This window comes from Ovis aries, chromosome 1 (assembly GCF_016772045.2).
Source record: "Ovis aries strain OAR_USU_Benz2616 breed Rambouillet chromosome 1, ARS-UI_Ramb_v3.0, whole genome shotgun sequence".
Taxonomy (NCBI): Eukaryota; Metazoa; Chordata; class Mammalia; order Artiodactyla; family Bovidae; genus Ovis; species Ovis aries.
The window spans coordinates 232,505,022-232,519,408 of record NC_056054.1 but is presented as its reverse complement, the minus strand read 5'-3'; the positions used below and the strand labels follow the sequence as shown (position 1 = coordinate 232,519,408).

General features: G+C 37.7%; 1 protein-coding gene across 2 annotated transcripts in view; it reads left to right on the top strand.

Annotated features, from left to right (window-relative positions):
• GMPS (guanine monophosphate synthase) overlaps positions 1-14,387 on the top strand; it is a 78,490-nt gene that overhangs the window by 15,379 nt on the left and 48,724 nt on the right. For both annotated transcript variants that reach the window (XM_015092578.4, XM_060394377.1), the window contains exon 2: positions 12,797-12,978. In XM_015092578.4, the coding sequence (XP_014948064.1) occupies positions 12,797-12,978 (182 nt within the window). The remainder of the gene's footprint in view (positions 1-12,796; positions 12,979-14,387) is intronic.

Genomic DNA, 14,387 nt, shown 5'->3' with positions numbered 1-14,387 from the left:
GTAATGGGACAGACTGCAAAGTGACACTAAAAAGACACGAATATAGGGAATAGGGACGAGTTAGGGTCAGTGTAGTCTGTTGCATGTGAAAATTTAAAAACATGCACAAGCAGAGCAGAGAGTATAATGTCCCGTATTCGGCTCAGCAGTTATAAACATGTGGTTAGTTTTCCTACACATATTTACTTAGTGCCTCATGGTAAGAGTTGCATATATCTGTAAATTCCGTCAGTGGTTTCTTAGGTCAGTCTCCCAAAGCAACAAAAACAAACTAATGGGATCTAGTCAAACTTAAAAGTTTTTGTGCAGCAAGGGAACCATACACAAAACGAAAAACAGCCTACAGAATGGGAGAAAATATTTGCAAACAATGTGACTGACAAGGACTTAATTTCCAGAATATACAAACAGCTCATACAACTCCGCAAAAAAACCCCAAAAGACCGGAAAAAAAAAAAAAAAAAACCCCACCCAGTTGAAAAATGAGCAGAAGACCTGAATAGACATTTCTCCAAAGAAATGGCCAGTAAGCACATGAAAAGATGTTCAACATTGCTAATTATTCCATTCAGTTCAGTTGCTCAGTCATGTCTGAATCTTTGTGACCCCACGGACTGTAGCACGCTGGCTTATGTGTTCATCACCAACTCCCTGAGCTTGCTCAAATACATGTCCATTAAGTAGGTGGTGCCATCCAACCATCTCATCCTCAGTCGTCCCCTTCTCTTCCTGCCTTCAATCTTTCCCAGGATCAGGGGTTTATCCAGTGAATCAGTTCTTCGCGTCAGGTGGCAAAAATATTAGAATTTCAGCTTCAGCGTCAGTCCTTCCAATAAATATTCAGGACTAATCTCCTTTAGAATGGACTGGTTGGATCTCCTTGCAGTCCAAGGGTCTCTCAAGAGTCTTCTCCAACACCACAGTTCAAAAGCATCAATTCTTTGGTGCTCAACTTTCTTCACAGTCCATCTCTCACATCCATACATGACCACTGGAAAAACTATAGCTTGACTAGACAGACCTTTGTTGGTAAAGTAATGTCTCTGCTTTTGAATATGCTATCTAGGTTGGTCATAGCTTTTTTTCCAAGGAGCAAGTGTCCTTTAATTTCATGGCTGTAATCACCACCTGCAGAGATTTTGGAGCTTAAGAAGATAAAGTCTGCCACTGTTTCCCCATCTGTTTCCCATGAAGTGATGGGACCAGATTCCATGATCTTAGTTTTTTGAATGTTGAGTTTTTAACTAACTTTTTCACTCTCCTCTTTCACTTTCATCAAGAGGCTCTTTAGTTCTTTGCTTTCTGTCATAAGGGTAGTGTCATTTGCGTATCTGAGGCTATTGATATTTCTCCTGGCAGTCTTGATTCCAACTTGTGCTTAATCTAGCCCCACGTTTCACATGATGTACTTTGCATATAAGTTAAATAGCAGGGTGACCATATACAGCCTTGACATGCTTCTTTCCCAATTTGAAACCAGTCTGTTGTTCCATGTCCAGTTCTAACTGTTACTTCTTGACCTGCCTACAGATTTCTCAGGAGGCAGGTAAGGTGGTCTGGTATTCCCATCTCTTTCAGAATTGGCCACAGTTTGTTGTGATCCACACAGTCAAAGGCTTTGGTGTAGTCAATAAAGCAGAAGTAGATGTCTTTCTGGAACTCTCTTGCTTTTTTGATGATCCAACAGATGTTGGCAATTTGATCTCTGGTTCCTCTGCCTTTTCTAAATCCAACTTGAACATCAGGAAGTTCACGGTTCATGTACTGTTGAAGCCTGGCTTGGAGAATTTTGAGCATTACTTTACTAGCATGTGAGATGAGTACAGTTGTGCAGTAGTTTGAACATTCTTTGACATTGCCCTTCTTTGGGATTGGAATGAAAACTGACCTTTTCCAGTCCTGTGGCCACTGCTGAGTTTTCCAAATTTGCTGGCATATTGAGTGTAGCACTTTCACAGCATCATCATTTAGGATTTGAAATAGCTCAACTGGAATTCCATCACCTCTACTAGCTTTGTTCATAGTGATGCTTCCTAAGGCCCACTTGACTTCACATTCCAGGATGTCTGGCTCTAGCTGAGTGATCACACCATCGTGGTTATCTGGGCCATCAAGATCTTTTTTGTATAGTTTTTCTGTGTATTCTTGTCACCTCCTAATATCTTCTGCATCTGCTAGGTCCATACCATTTCTGTCCTTTATTGTGCCCATCTCTGCATGAAATGTTCCCTTGGTATCTCTAATTTTCTTGAAGAAATCTCTAGTCTTTCCCATTCTTTTGTTTTCCTCTATTTCTTTGTGTTGATCACTGAGGAAGCCTTTCTTATCTCTCCTTGCTGTTCTTTGGAACTATACATTCTTATGGGTATTTCTTTCCTTTTCTCCTTTGCCTTTAGCTTCTTTTCTTTTCTCAGCTATTCATATTGTTAAAAATAGAATTATCTTATGATCCAGCAGTTCCACTCCTCGGCATAAGTCCTGATGAAGCTCTAATATGAAAAGATACGTGGATCCTGTGTTCATAGCAGCACTGTTTACAATAAGACATGGAAGCATTCTAAATTTTCATCAACAGATGAAAGGATAAAGATGTGGTTATATGTACACAATGAAATACTACTTAACCATAAAAGAATGCAGAAGTGTTGTTTGCAGCAGCGTAGATGCAGCTAGAGATTATCATACTAAGTGAAGTAAGTCAGAAAGAGAAAAATACCATATGATACCACTTATTTGTGGAATCTAAAATATGACACAAATGAGCCTATCTGTGAAATAGAAACAGACTCACAGTCAGAGGGAACAGACAAGGAGGGAACAGACAAAGGGAACAGGTTGCCAAGGAGGAGTGGTTGGCGGGAGGGATGCTGTGGGAGGTTGGGGTTAGCAGATGTAAGATGTTATATCCAGAATGGGTCAACAAAAACGTCCTACTGTATAGCACAAGGAACTGTATATATTCAGTATCCTATGATACATCAAAATGGAAAAGAATGTTAAAAATGATGTTTTAATATATACATATACACACATTCTTTTTAACATATATATAACTGAATCACTTTGCTTTACAGCAGAAATTAACACTGTAAATCAACTACACCTTAATTACAAAAAAAAAGTCATGTATGTCTGGTCTCTGTTTTTGTAGTTAAGATTTATCAGAGTGTTGCCGTCTTACCCATCCATTGTCAAACTTCTCATCAGTCTTTAGTGATTTTAATAGCCAACCCCTAGTTCTGTGCTTCTCATAGATCTGCAATAAAAAGCCGGTTTTTAAAAAAGTGTTCGGTTTTACCATGGCTGCTATCTTTGTAAAATAGAATAAATTTTTAGGCAAATGAAATTTAAAACTCTTAAGACGTAGAACATAAAGGCTCCAAATTTTTATTATAGATTCAAGGAAATAAAATTGCTGTCAGGTTGTTATATAAGTTTATGAATGCTTATATAACATTTATGAATGAACTGCTCTATTTCTTAGGAACTGGTGGCAGTTTGCAAACCAGCAGTGGTCCTTCTGTAGACTGTAGCTTAGGTCATTATTTTATGAGAGATTACAGAATGGTGATAATCCTGATTTTGTTCTTTCTGGAACTATTTATAAAGAACTTTCTCTCATCTACTTAAATGGTTACTTGTGGCCGAGTTGATAGTAAAAAGGCAGAACACGTGCTTGATTCCTTCCCTCACTTTCACCAGTTTTGTTCATAGGTTTTTCAAGTTCTGTTAACTCAGGATTATTATCAGCCAAGTGGTTCAGGTGCATGCTACAGTAGAAAGGGCAGGATTAGAAAGGAGGTTGGGTTTATTAAGTATAATAGTTGCATCTTGAAAAATGGTCTGTGTGCTAAATAACTGAAATTAGGACATTCTACTGTTTAAACTTTAAAGTTTTTCTTAGGAAAAATATACAGATCTCTTCTAAGCTAAGGTTAACTTCTTAAAAGTATTCTAGGGGTAGTAATTAGAGACAAAATTGAGTCTGTTCACAAACTCAGTATATTTAAGAAGAGGTAGCTGTTTGATTATCTTTCATCTCTGCATGCGAAGTGTTGTTATCTGAGGTCACCTTTAGCATACTGATAGTATGGGGAGATGAAGTGAAGAGGGGCAGTGATGTTTGGATATATAAATCCATATTCTAGATCTTTGTTTCTTTGCAAAGAACCTTTGGTTCTTGTTCATGTGAACAGGCTACGCACACTTGAGTCACCATTCAAAGAAGTATTTTTTTGTTAAAACAGTAGATCTCAATCATAAGTCAGAGATCTCAGTACAGAGTCAGTCAGGAAATCTAAAGGTCAACATTAAAAAACCAAAATAAAACTGTGAGCAGTGTAACTAAGTAGATAATGAGACTGAGCATGGTTCAGAACTTTTCCTTCTGATATTTTAATGGTATGACAACAGTTGTTACTGAATGTTGTTTGTGTGTGTTTGTGTAAATTGCTGACTTTTAGAAGTAGGATGATTTGGGCTAATTAATAATGGTTTAGATTTATCTAGAGATACCTTTGTTCCTCAGCTGGCTAATGCTTATCATCAAATGGGAAAAGTAGCTATGGTAAAACTTAAGAATTGGAAAAATCATGAGGTAAACAATGGTGTATTTTGATTTTAGCCAACAGTACCAAGTTTTCTTAATTTAAAACTGGCTACATAAATGCTGTTTGTCAATCAAATAACATTGCTATAACTTTCTGCAAAAACTTCATTCTAAGGGGAAAATAGTTGATTTTAAAAGATTTAAAAATTGGAGTTACCAGTTGTGACATAGTAAATTTTATTTCCTCTGAAGTTAGAAAAGAAAGGTAATAAACAGTTATGTGTTTACTTTCTTACTCAGTGATCATATGTCTCAGTTAAACCCATTAAACTATATTTGGCATTAGAACTATATTTACCTAAGAAGTTAAGTTCTCCAGAAACTTCCATGGATAGAGTTTGTGTTTATGGGGTCTGTTTGCTGTCTTTTAAGTGGGTGCTAGTAGTAGTGTCTGCCCCATGGACCAGACAGTCTATGGGATTCTCCAGGTCAGAGTACTGGAGTGGGTAGCCTTTCTCTTCTCCAGGGGATCTTCCCAACCCAGGGATCGAACCCAGGTCTCTTGCATTGCAGGCAGATTCTTTACCCGCTGAGCCGCCTGGGAAGCCCAAGAATACCAGAGTGGGTAGCCTATCCCTTCTCCAGGGGATCTTCCTGACCCAGGAATCAAACTAGGGTCTCCTGCATTGCAGGCCCACTCTTTTCCAGCTGAAGTACCAGAGAAGCCTGAGTCCAGACTAAACTGCCTTTTGATGTGTTAATTTAGATAGTACATTCAGACTGTTCATTATGCTCCGGGGTGGTGCGCGCTTGATTTAGATAGTACATTCAGACTGTGTTCATTATGCTCTGGGATGGTGCTCGCTTGAACTTGAAAGGAACTATTAGTACATTTATAGATAGGGGTGAAGAGAATTTGGAACGTCTTTGAAGAGTCAAGAGACATAGTTTATTCAAAAAAAGATCAGGTTGTAATCAGAATTACTGTAAATTGGTCAGTAAAGGAGAATAAATTAGAAGCAATATGGAAATGACAGTAGCATAATCGCAGATAACATGTAGAAACAAAGTAGGAATGTTGAATAACCGCTAGCTTGAAATCTCATTAGGGAAAAGTGTTTCCTCAGTGTATGAGCTCATTAACAAACCAGGAGCAGTAAAAGGCTAAGATAACACTGTCACTAGGGACTTGTATTTCACAAACGGTTTGAACACTGAAAACTTCAAAACATAGTAATTTATTGAAATATTTGTTGAGGAGGCCTATAGATTGCATACGTAGATTAAACAAGATGGAGAAAAATAAATACAGACAAATTGAGTGGTCAAAATGATCAAAAGTTAGGGATCATAATTTAGGCAATATGAGACAGTCAATGCTAAGTGAGCATTGCTTGAACAAATAAATGTATATACAGTGTTGCGTACTATTGCATCAAGGCATGGTCCATGACTTCTAGATTTTTCTCAGGTGTATGACATTGTTTCCTAAAAGCATTTTATACATTTATTATGTAAAATGAACAACGGTGTAATTGTCACTTGTGTTCAGTGATTGTACCTGGAATTTTATATATACATATATATATTTTTCAGAGACTTAGACTTTTAATTTACTCTATTTTTAATAAAAACATTATTTATTCATTTGGCTGCATTGGGTCTTAGCTGCAGCAAACAGGATCTTCCTGTGGTGCACAGAATCTCTAGTTTCAACATTTGGGCTGAGTTGCTCTGTGGCTTGTGGGGTCTTAGTTCCCTGACCAGGGATCAAACCCACATCCCCTGCATTGCAAAATGGATTCTTAATTACTGGACTACCAGGGAAATCCTGACTTAGACTTTTAAATTTTATTGATTTTTATTTTTGACTGTGGCATGTGGGATCTTAGTTTCCCAACCAGGGATTGAACCCACGCCCCCTGCAGTGGTCGTGCTAAGTCTTAACTACTGGATGACCAGCGAAGTCCCTGGACTTAGACTTTTTTAGAAGAATCATATACTACTTAGGTATAGAGAAAGGATATCTATATATCTCTTTATATGAAATAAATTGGTTTTCGTATAAAAGTCAGTTTAGTCCGAACTTCCTTCACATTTAACCTGACTCCTCAATTACTTTTTGACTTGAGTTGTCCAGGTGTTGTTTTTCTACAGATCTTTTGTTCCATCAAGAGTTTTGATGATTCGTTATTTCTTGCGAGTGCTCAATTACTTCTGGGATTTTTTTTTGCTAGTGCTTCCTTGTTCTTACCAGAAGATGTCAATGGAAGTTTTTCAGATAATAACCAGAATTCAGTCCTTCTTCAAATGGTTTTTAAATGTTCTGCTGGCTGAAGTGTTAAGGGGTTGCACTTGTTCAGTCATATCACTAGAAATAAAGAATCACTACACTTTCTATGGATCTTACTCAACTCATAGACTGCATAGAGAAATGATATACTTGAGCTATATCAAGCTCCAGCATGTCTATTCTAGACGACTTTCAGCCAGACTCACCTGTTATTTCTTTCTCTGAACTCTTGGGACATCTTTCTGCTCTAAGGCAAATTTCCTGAGAGATTGCTGGAATCCTCTTTTCCTTAGAGGATTTTATGTCAGCTTATATGTAACTATCACCATGGCAGTGACAGCTTTGTCACTGGGCAAATGGAAAATGTTAAGATATAGCATGATTTCAGAGATGTCTGATTTCTTTCAGTGACATATTTGAGATTGATTCAGAGGACAGTATACTACTATGTGGGACTATAGAGAGTTTAAAAGAGCAGTTTAGGCTTAAGTGTAGGCCAAGGCCTCACAGGACTTGTAAAGTATTTTGGACTTTATTGAACTTTATTCTAAGGGAGAGTCACTATAGGGTTTTAAGCAGGGGGAAGACTTGAATCAGATATTTTTTTTCTTTTAAGCACAAAATCATGTTAATCAAGTGATGAAAGTCAGTATCACCAATAATGGAACAAAATGACGGTGTGTCCTTGCCATTGTATGACATCAGGAGAAGGCAGTGTAAAATCATCACCAACATAAAATTGATGCAAGAAAAAAAGTTTGTCTAGAATCTAATCATGAAGTAGGAAGCAGATCCTGGTGTGGGTCATTCTACAAAAAGAATTTAAAAATTTAAAAAATGAAATCTCTGAAATTAAAAAAAATGACAGTGTCATGAAAGACCATAAGAAGCTGAATAATTAGGTTAATTGTGGAAAGTGTGTGGTCTTTGATAAAAGTTCTGGAATTAAAAAATCCATAAAAGTATTTGTGACATTTGGGAGAATTTGTATATAGATACTATCAGTGTTAAATTTCTTGAATATGAAAATAGTATTGTAGTTGTGTAGGAGAATGTCTGTTTCTAAGAGGTACATGGTGGGAAATATCTTGGAGAGTGAAATATCTACAATTTACTTTCCAGTTGTTTAGGGGATAGAATGTTATTAATGTTATATTTAGGTGGAGGATGCTGTTAACTGTACCATACTTCCAATTTTGTAGGTTCATAATTTTTCAAAATAAAAGGAGGGTATTAACAAGTGAGGGTATATACGGTGAAGTCAGGAGCTAGAGTTTGACTCTTTGATTTAACCCTTTAAGTTGCAGGTTCCAGTGTCATTCAGCGTTGTAAGTGAGGTGATGGTCTCTCATAGAAAAGCCTTTAGTGAAGTTGATTCATCCAGAGTACCTGAGATGTTGGATAATTTTGTCAAGAAAATATTTCTTTAGTTATAGGTGTGGTGAGATTAGATAGATAAATGTGTTCAAACTTCCACTAGCCTTTTGGTAATGAAAAGATTATTCTGAATAGTTGAGATTCTCAGATCACTAAAATAGGTGTTGGTGAGTGTTTTTAAAATCTTTCTTAACCCTAGAACTTCTAATTTTAACAGTTGAAGCGTTCTAATTTGAAAGACCTTTTTAAAGACAACTACTTGGCTATGGTTTTTCCATTGGTCATGTATGGATGTGAGAGTTGGACTGTGAAGAAAGCTGAGCGCCAAAGGATTGATGCTTTTGAACTGTGGTGTTGGAGAAGACTCTTGAGAGACCCTTGGACTGCAAGGAGATCCAACCAGTCCATTCAAAAGGAGATCAGCCCTGGGATTTCTTTGGAAGGAATAATGCTAAAGCTGAAGCTCTAGTACTTTGGCCACCTCATGTGAAGTGTTGACTCATTGGAAAAGACTGATGCTGGGAGGGATTGGGGGCAGGAGGAAAAGGGGATGACAGAGGATGAGATGGCTGGATGGCGTCACTGACTCGATGGACGTGAGTCTGAGTGAACTCCAGGAGTTGGTGATGGACAGGGAGGCCTGGCGTGCTGTGATCCATGGGGTCACAAAGAGTGGGACACGACTGAACGTCTGAACTGAACTGAACTTGAATAAACTTAGTATTGATGAAATTCAGTTTCAAAAATCATTTATAAAATAGTACTTTTCTCAGACACGAACAGAACATTATGTTACTCATGTAAGAAAACTTTTTAAAATAATAAAGCTTACCCCTTTTAAGTACCAAAATATTAAAGAATGAAATAACTTTGAAGCTTATTTACCCACTTTCCTTCTGCAGTGCTAATTATTTTGGGGTTGGAAAGCTTACATTTTAGTCCTATCTCTAGGCAACTGACATTTTCTTCATCTGTAAAACAAATGTATTATGAATAAGAAAGTACGTAAGACAACTAAAATAATAGGTATAGTCTATTACTTCCCTTCTTTTGCTTTATTTAAAAAATTTTCATTGTAGCATAAGAAACATATCAAGAAAACTACATAACAGATGTGTAGTTGATTGAATTACGTTTTTACCCAAAATAGTCGATTTTTTTTTTCTATGACGCCTACAATAATATTGTTAAGAGTATGTCTTAGGATTGATCCTTTGGGGGTTTAGTCTGATTTTTATTCACATTCTTTCATCCTTTGCATACTTTTTGTCTCATTTAGAAATAGCACATTCCAGTTTTGATCTGGCATTTGAGTTTGCCTTTCTCTCTTGCTCTCTTTAGAGATATTACTCTATTCCTTATTTCCTTTTATACTTTTAATAACTTTGTATGGGATTTAACTTCTCTGCTTATTGTTTTTCTTACATTCTAATTTAACTTCTTGCAGTTTAATTTTTAAAATTTTAATTTTATATTGGGGTATAGGTGATTAACAATGTTGTGTTAGTATCAGGTGTGTTTCTTGCTTTTTTTGACCACCTGCATGCCTTGTGGTAATCTTAGTTCCCCAACTAGGGATTGAGCTTGTGCCCCTTGCAGTAGAAGCACAGAATCCTAATCTGTGGACCGCTAGGGAAGTCCCAGCATTTCTTTTTGCATTTTAGACTACCTTCTAAACTTCAGATAACTTGACTACTTTATACTACCTTTCTCAGTTCAGTCAGTCAGTTCAGTCGCTCAGTCGTGTCTGACTCTTTGCGACTCCATGAATCGCAGCACACCAGGCCTCCCTGTCCATCACCATCTCCCGGAGTTCACCCAGACTCACGTCCATGGAGTCAGTGATGCCATCCAGCCATCTCATCCTCTGTCGTCCCCTTCTCCTCCTGCCCCCAATCCCTCCCAGCATCAGAGTCTTTTCCAATGAATCAACTCTTCGCATGAGGTGGCCAAAGTACTGGAGTTTCAGCTTTAGCATCATTCCTTCCAAAGAAATCCCAGGGCTGATCTCCTTGAATATGTGTAAAATGGCATGTGGATTTGTCACTCGGCAGCAAGGAGACGACACAGTTGTACCCTGAGCTATTTGTTGTGCAGTGACTAGTTGCCAATACACTTTGAAAGAGGGGACATGATTGGCCACTAATTATGATGTTCATCTTCTATTTATGTGATGATTTGTGGACTGTGGAGCAAAGTTTGTACTCTATGTAATAGTTAATATGTTAGCAGAAATTGAAGCCATGGTGTTGGGGACTGTTTTTAGTTAACTAAAAGTGAGAAAAAGTGTAAGTGTTACTTGTTCAGTCGTATCTGACTCTTTGCAACCCATGGACTGTGTGTAGCCCGCCAGGGTTCTCTGTCTATGGAATTCTTCAGGCAAGAATACTGGAGTGGCTTGCCATGTCCTCCTCCAGGGGATCTTCCCAACCTGGGGATCAAACTGAGGTCTCCCAAATTGCAGGCAGATTCTTTACTGTCTGAACCACCAGGGACGCCTTTAGTTAACTAAACCCTGGTGTAAAACATGGAATGAAATTCTTACACAACAGAATCAAGCACAGTGAGAACTCTGTCTTAATACGAAATATCAGGTTGTACTTGGATTTGGTGACAGTTGTGAAGATGATAATGGAACTAATCCGAGACAGTTATACAGTAACATGATAGTCTTTCAAAAATATTTTTAAAAAAAAGATTAAAAATATTTTTTTCAATAAATTCCTTAACGGAAATGTGTGTATCTCTGTGTATGTATAATAAGGGTAAAGATTTGAAAGGAGAAAGTTTTAGCATTTGTTGCATTAATATATTCTATAAACTTGTTTTCTGTTTCTGATAATTCTACATTGCTCAGTGTTATGACTACAACCTTCATTTTGTGATCTGAGGAATTCCTTCTGGCTTATGGTTGGGTCCCTCTCGCAGATCCTCCTCCGTAGATGGCTGTGATTGTTGCCTTTTTTCATTACTGCTGTAAAGAGTTAGTGGTGTTGTGTGGCCTGCATTTATTTGTTCACATAAATGGAGAGGGATAAGGGATGAAAGGATTAAAAAACATGCCTCCAGGGCTGGGCTTAAGTATTTTTTACTGTGCAGATTTTACAACTGGAGGGGGAAAAACTATGACATGTATATGAACATACTGAAGAGCGTGAAGAAAAATTTTAAATCGCCTACTGTAGTTCCATTTTTCATTTAGGTATATATCTGTTTATACATTTCTTCTTCATATATACAAATACTCTTGCATTTTTACTCAAAATGTTTTAAATGTTTTTCTTATTCTTTATGCTTCCAAGTGGATTTTCAAGATACATACACATGTTAAAGCTTTTTCTTACGTAAAAATGTGTGAAAACAGAATAGAGACTTAAAGTGGAGACAGTACATGTATCACCCACCTTTAGTGATTTCAGTTCCCAGGCAATCTTACTTCATCCATACCCACCTATGCTATTATTTTGAAGTCGGTTTTAGGTAAATATTTTAGTACACTCCAGATAACTATTTCAGCACATACAGTTAAATTTTTTTTTTACCAAATTGTTCTCCAGAAAAGTGTTCTCCGTGTATACTTGTCAGAGATAAGATTGTGTGTGTTAGTCGCTCAGTTGTATCTGACTCTTTGCAACCCCATGGATGGTAGCCTGCTAGGCTTCTCTATCCATGGGATTCTCCAGGCAGGAATGCTGGAGAGGATTGCCGTTTCCTTCACCAGGGGATCTTCCCAACTCAGGGATCAAACCTGGGTCTCCTGCACTGCAGGCAGATTCTTTACTGTTTGAGCTACAGGGGAGCTTAAGAGAATATTAAAGTAAAGTAGTAAAGTCACTCAGTCGTGTCCAACTCTTTGCGACCCCGTGGACTGCAGCCCACCAGGCTCCTCAATCCATGGGATTCTCCAGGCAAGAATACTGGAGTGGGTTGCCATTTCCTTCTCCAGGGGATCTTCCCGACCCAGGGCTCGAACCCAGGTCTCCCGCATTGGAGGCAGATGCTTGAACCTCTAAATCACATTAAAAAATTTAGTATTGCTGGTCAGACACATGTATATGTGTAATTTTCCTCAGGTAATATAAAAAATCCTAGTAAAGTGAGTTTGGGTATGCTTGTTTGCTCTGGCAGGAAACTTCCGGGTCTCATCAGTATGTCCCTCATAGGAATGCTGTGACAATTAGAGAGGGTGATCATATAACTCACCACCCAGACTGGGACACGTCTGACGCCTGATGGAGGCTCTGTTAGTAATGATCCCAGTGGAACAGACTCGCGTAGACCTGTGCAGTGTTTTGGCACCGCTGGACCGTATGCTTACCTTAGTACTACGTAGTGTGTAAGATGCAGGAAACATGAAGTGACTGTCTCATGTAGTCAGTGGATGGTAACTTTTGTTCATGCCTGTGTGTGAATATGTGTACAAGTTTTTCTTTTAAAAGAAGTGTTTTGAATTAGCAATCCAAAATCCTAAGTTGGCAGTTTGTGTTTCTGAGTGTTTTTGGAGCTGACAGTGACTGTAGTTCTTAAAAGTAATCTGATTTTCATAGTTAGGAAGATGTTTGTGTTAATATTTGCAGCTGGAAAATGCCGGAGGAGACCTTAAGGATGGCCACCAGCACAGTGAAGGAGCCGTTGTCATTCTGGATGCGGGTGCTCAGTACGGAAAAGTCATAGACCGAAGAGTGAGGGAACTGTTCGTGCAGTCTGAGATCTTCCCCTTGGAAACACCAGCATTTGCCATAAAAGAGCAAGGATTCCGGTGAGATTAGATTGCAGGATATTTTATTATTAATTTGCTTGGACACTTAATTTTTTAATGAAAATAAAATGGATTGGTTTTAATACAAGACATTTTCCATGGCTTTTGACATTAAAAGAAATTAAAATTAAAGGAAAAGATTAATTTTATTTGCACAGTTTAAGAATTTATCATTTGAATATTTTATGTTTTATAGCAGAGGTCCCCAACCTCTGGGCCAAGGTCCAGCACCTGTCAGATCAGTGGTGGCATTAGATTAGAAATAAAGTGCACAAAATGTAATGTGCGAGAATCATCCTGACACCACCCCCACCCCTGGAAAACTTGTCTTTCATGAAACCACTCCCTGGTCCCAGAAAGGTTGGGGACTGCTGTTGTATAGGATCTCTGGATCAGACTTAGATTTGGCTGTTATGGTCATTCATTCATCCCAGATTACTTGATCAAACGGATATATATAATGGTTAGAGTATCTAAATTAGAGAATGCTGTGTACAGTTCGTCTCTTTTGCTTCCTATCCCAGGAGACTAGTTTTTAAATTACGAAGACTTCTAATTTAAGGGCTAATTCTATAACTTGTACTATTAAAACTAGTCAGAGTGACATTCAATTTATATGTAACTTCGTCCTTTAACAGCTGTTTTTGGTTAATGCTGTATCTTTTCTCTTGGAATCAATGTTCCTTTTTTATTGAGTGTTATTCAGAAGCAAGCAACTACAGTTTGTATCCTTAATTAGCTTTCAAGATTTTGTGCTGTATTTCTTCCAAAATACAGTATGTTTAATTTTTCTTAAAAGCATAATGTTTTTCCTTTAGACAAATGGTTACCTTTCAGAAACTTTATAGATGTGTATACATTATCCTTTGTTTCTTACTTTTGAAATGGAGTGAATTGTGAATCAGAAAACATTTAACTCTGTTTTAGTTTTAGGATGTAGATAATTGTATAGTAAGAAGGAACGCTCTGAGTTTATCTTATTCAACTGTCTTGATTTGCCAGTGAGAACCAATTTTAAGGGAGTTAAAACTGTAAGAAATCTGAATGGCTCTCTGTCAAATCCAAGCTCCATCATTCCCCAGATCCAAAGCAAACAGACAAAAATTCCCAGCAAACTAATTGAAACCAAATGTTGTGGAATAGGGTAACCAATATTGATGATGAAGTCTAACTGTTTTCTTGTCATCTGATTACCTGATCATAAACAATTTCTAGGTCCTGCTTACACCAGTGGCTTCTCTCTGTGGGAGAGCAGGAGCTATAGCACTGTTGCTTTCATTACCATGATCCTTTCTGCTGAGATAGCCATTTGATCACCCTTTTTCTAGAATAAATTTTAGGTTTATGACTTGAAAGACATCTTAACCTACCTGTTTTTAGAAGCTTGATCTGCTTGATACATATGCTGG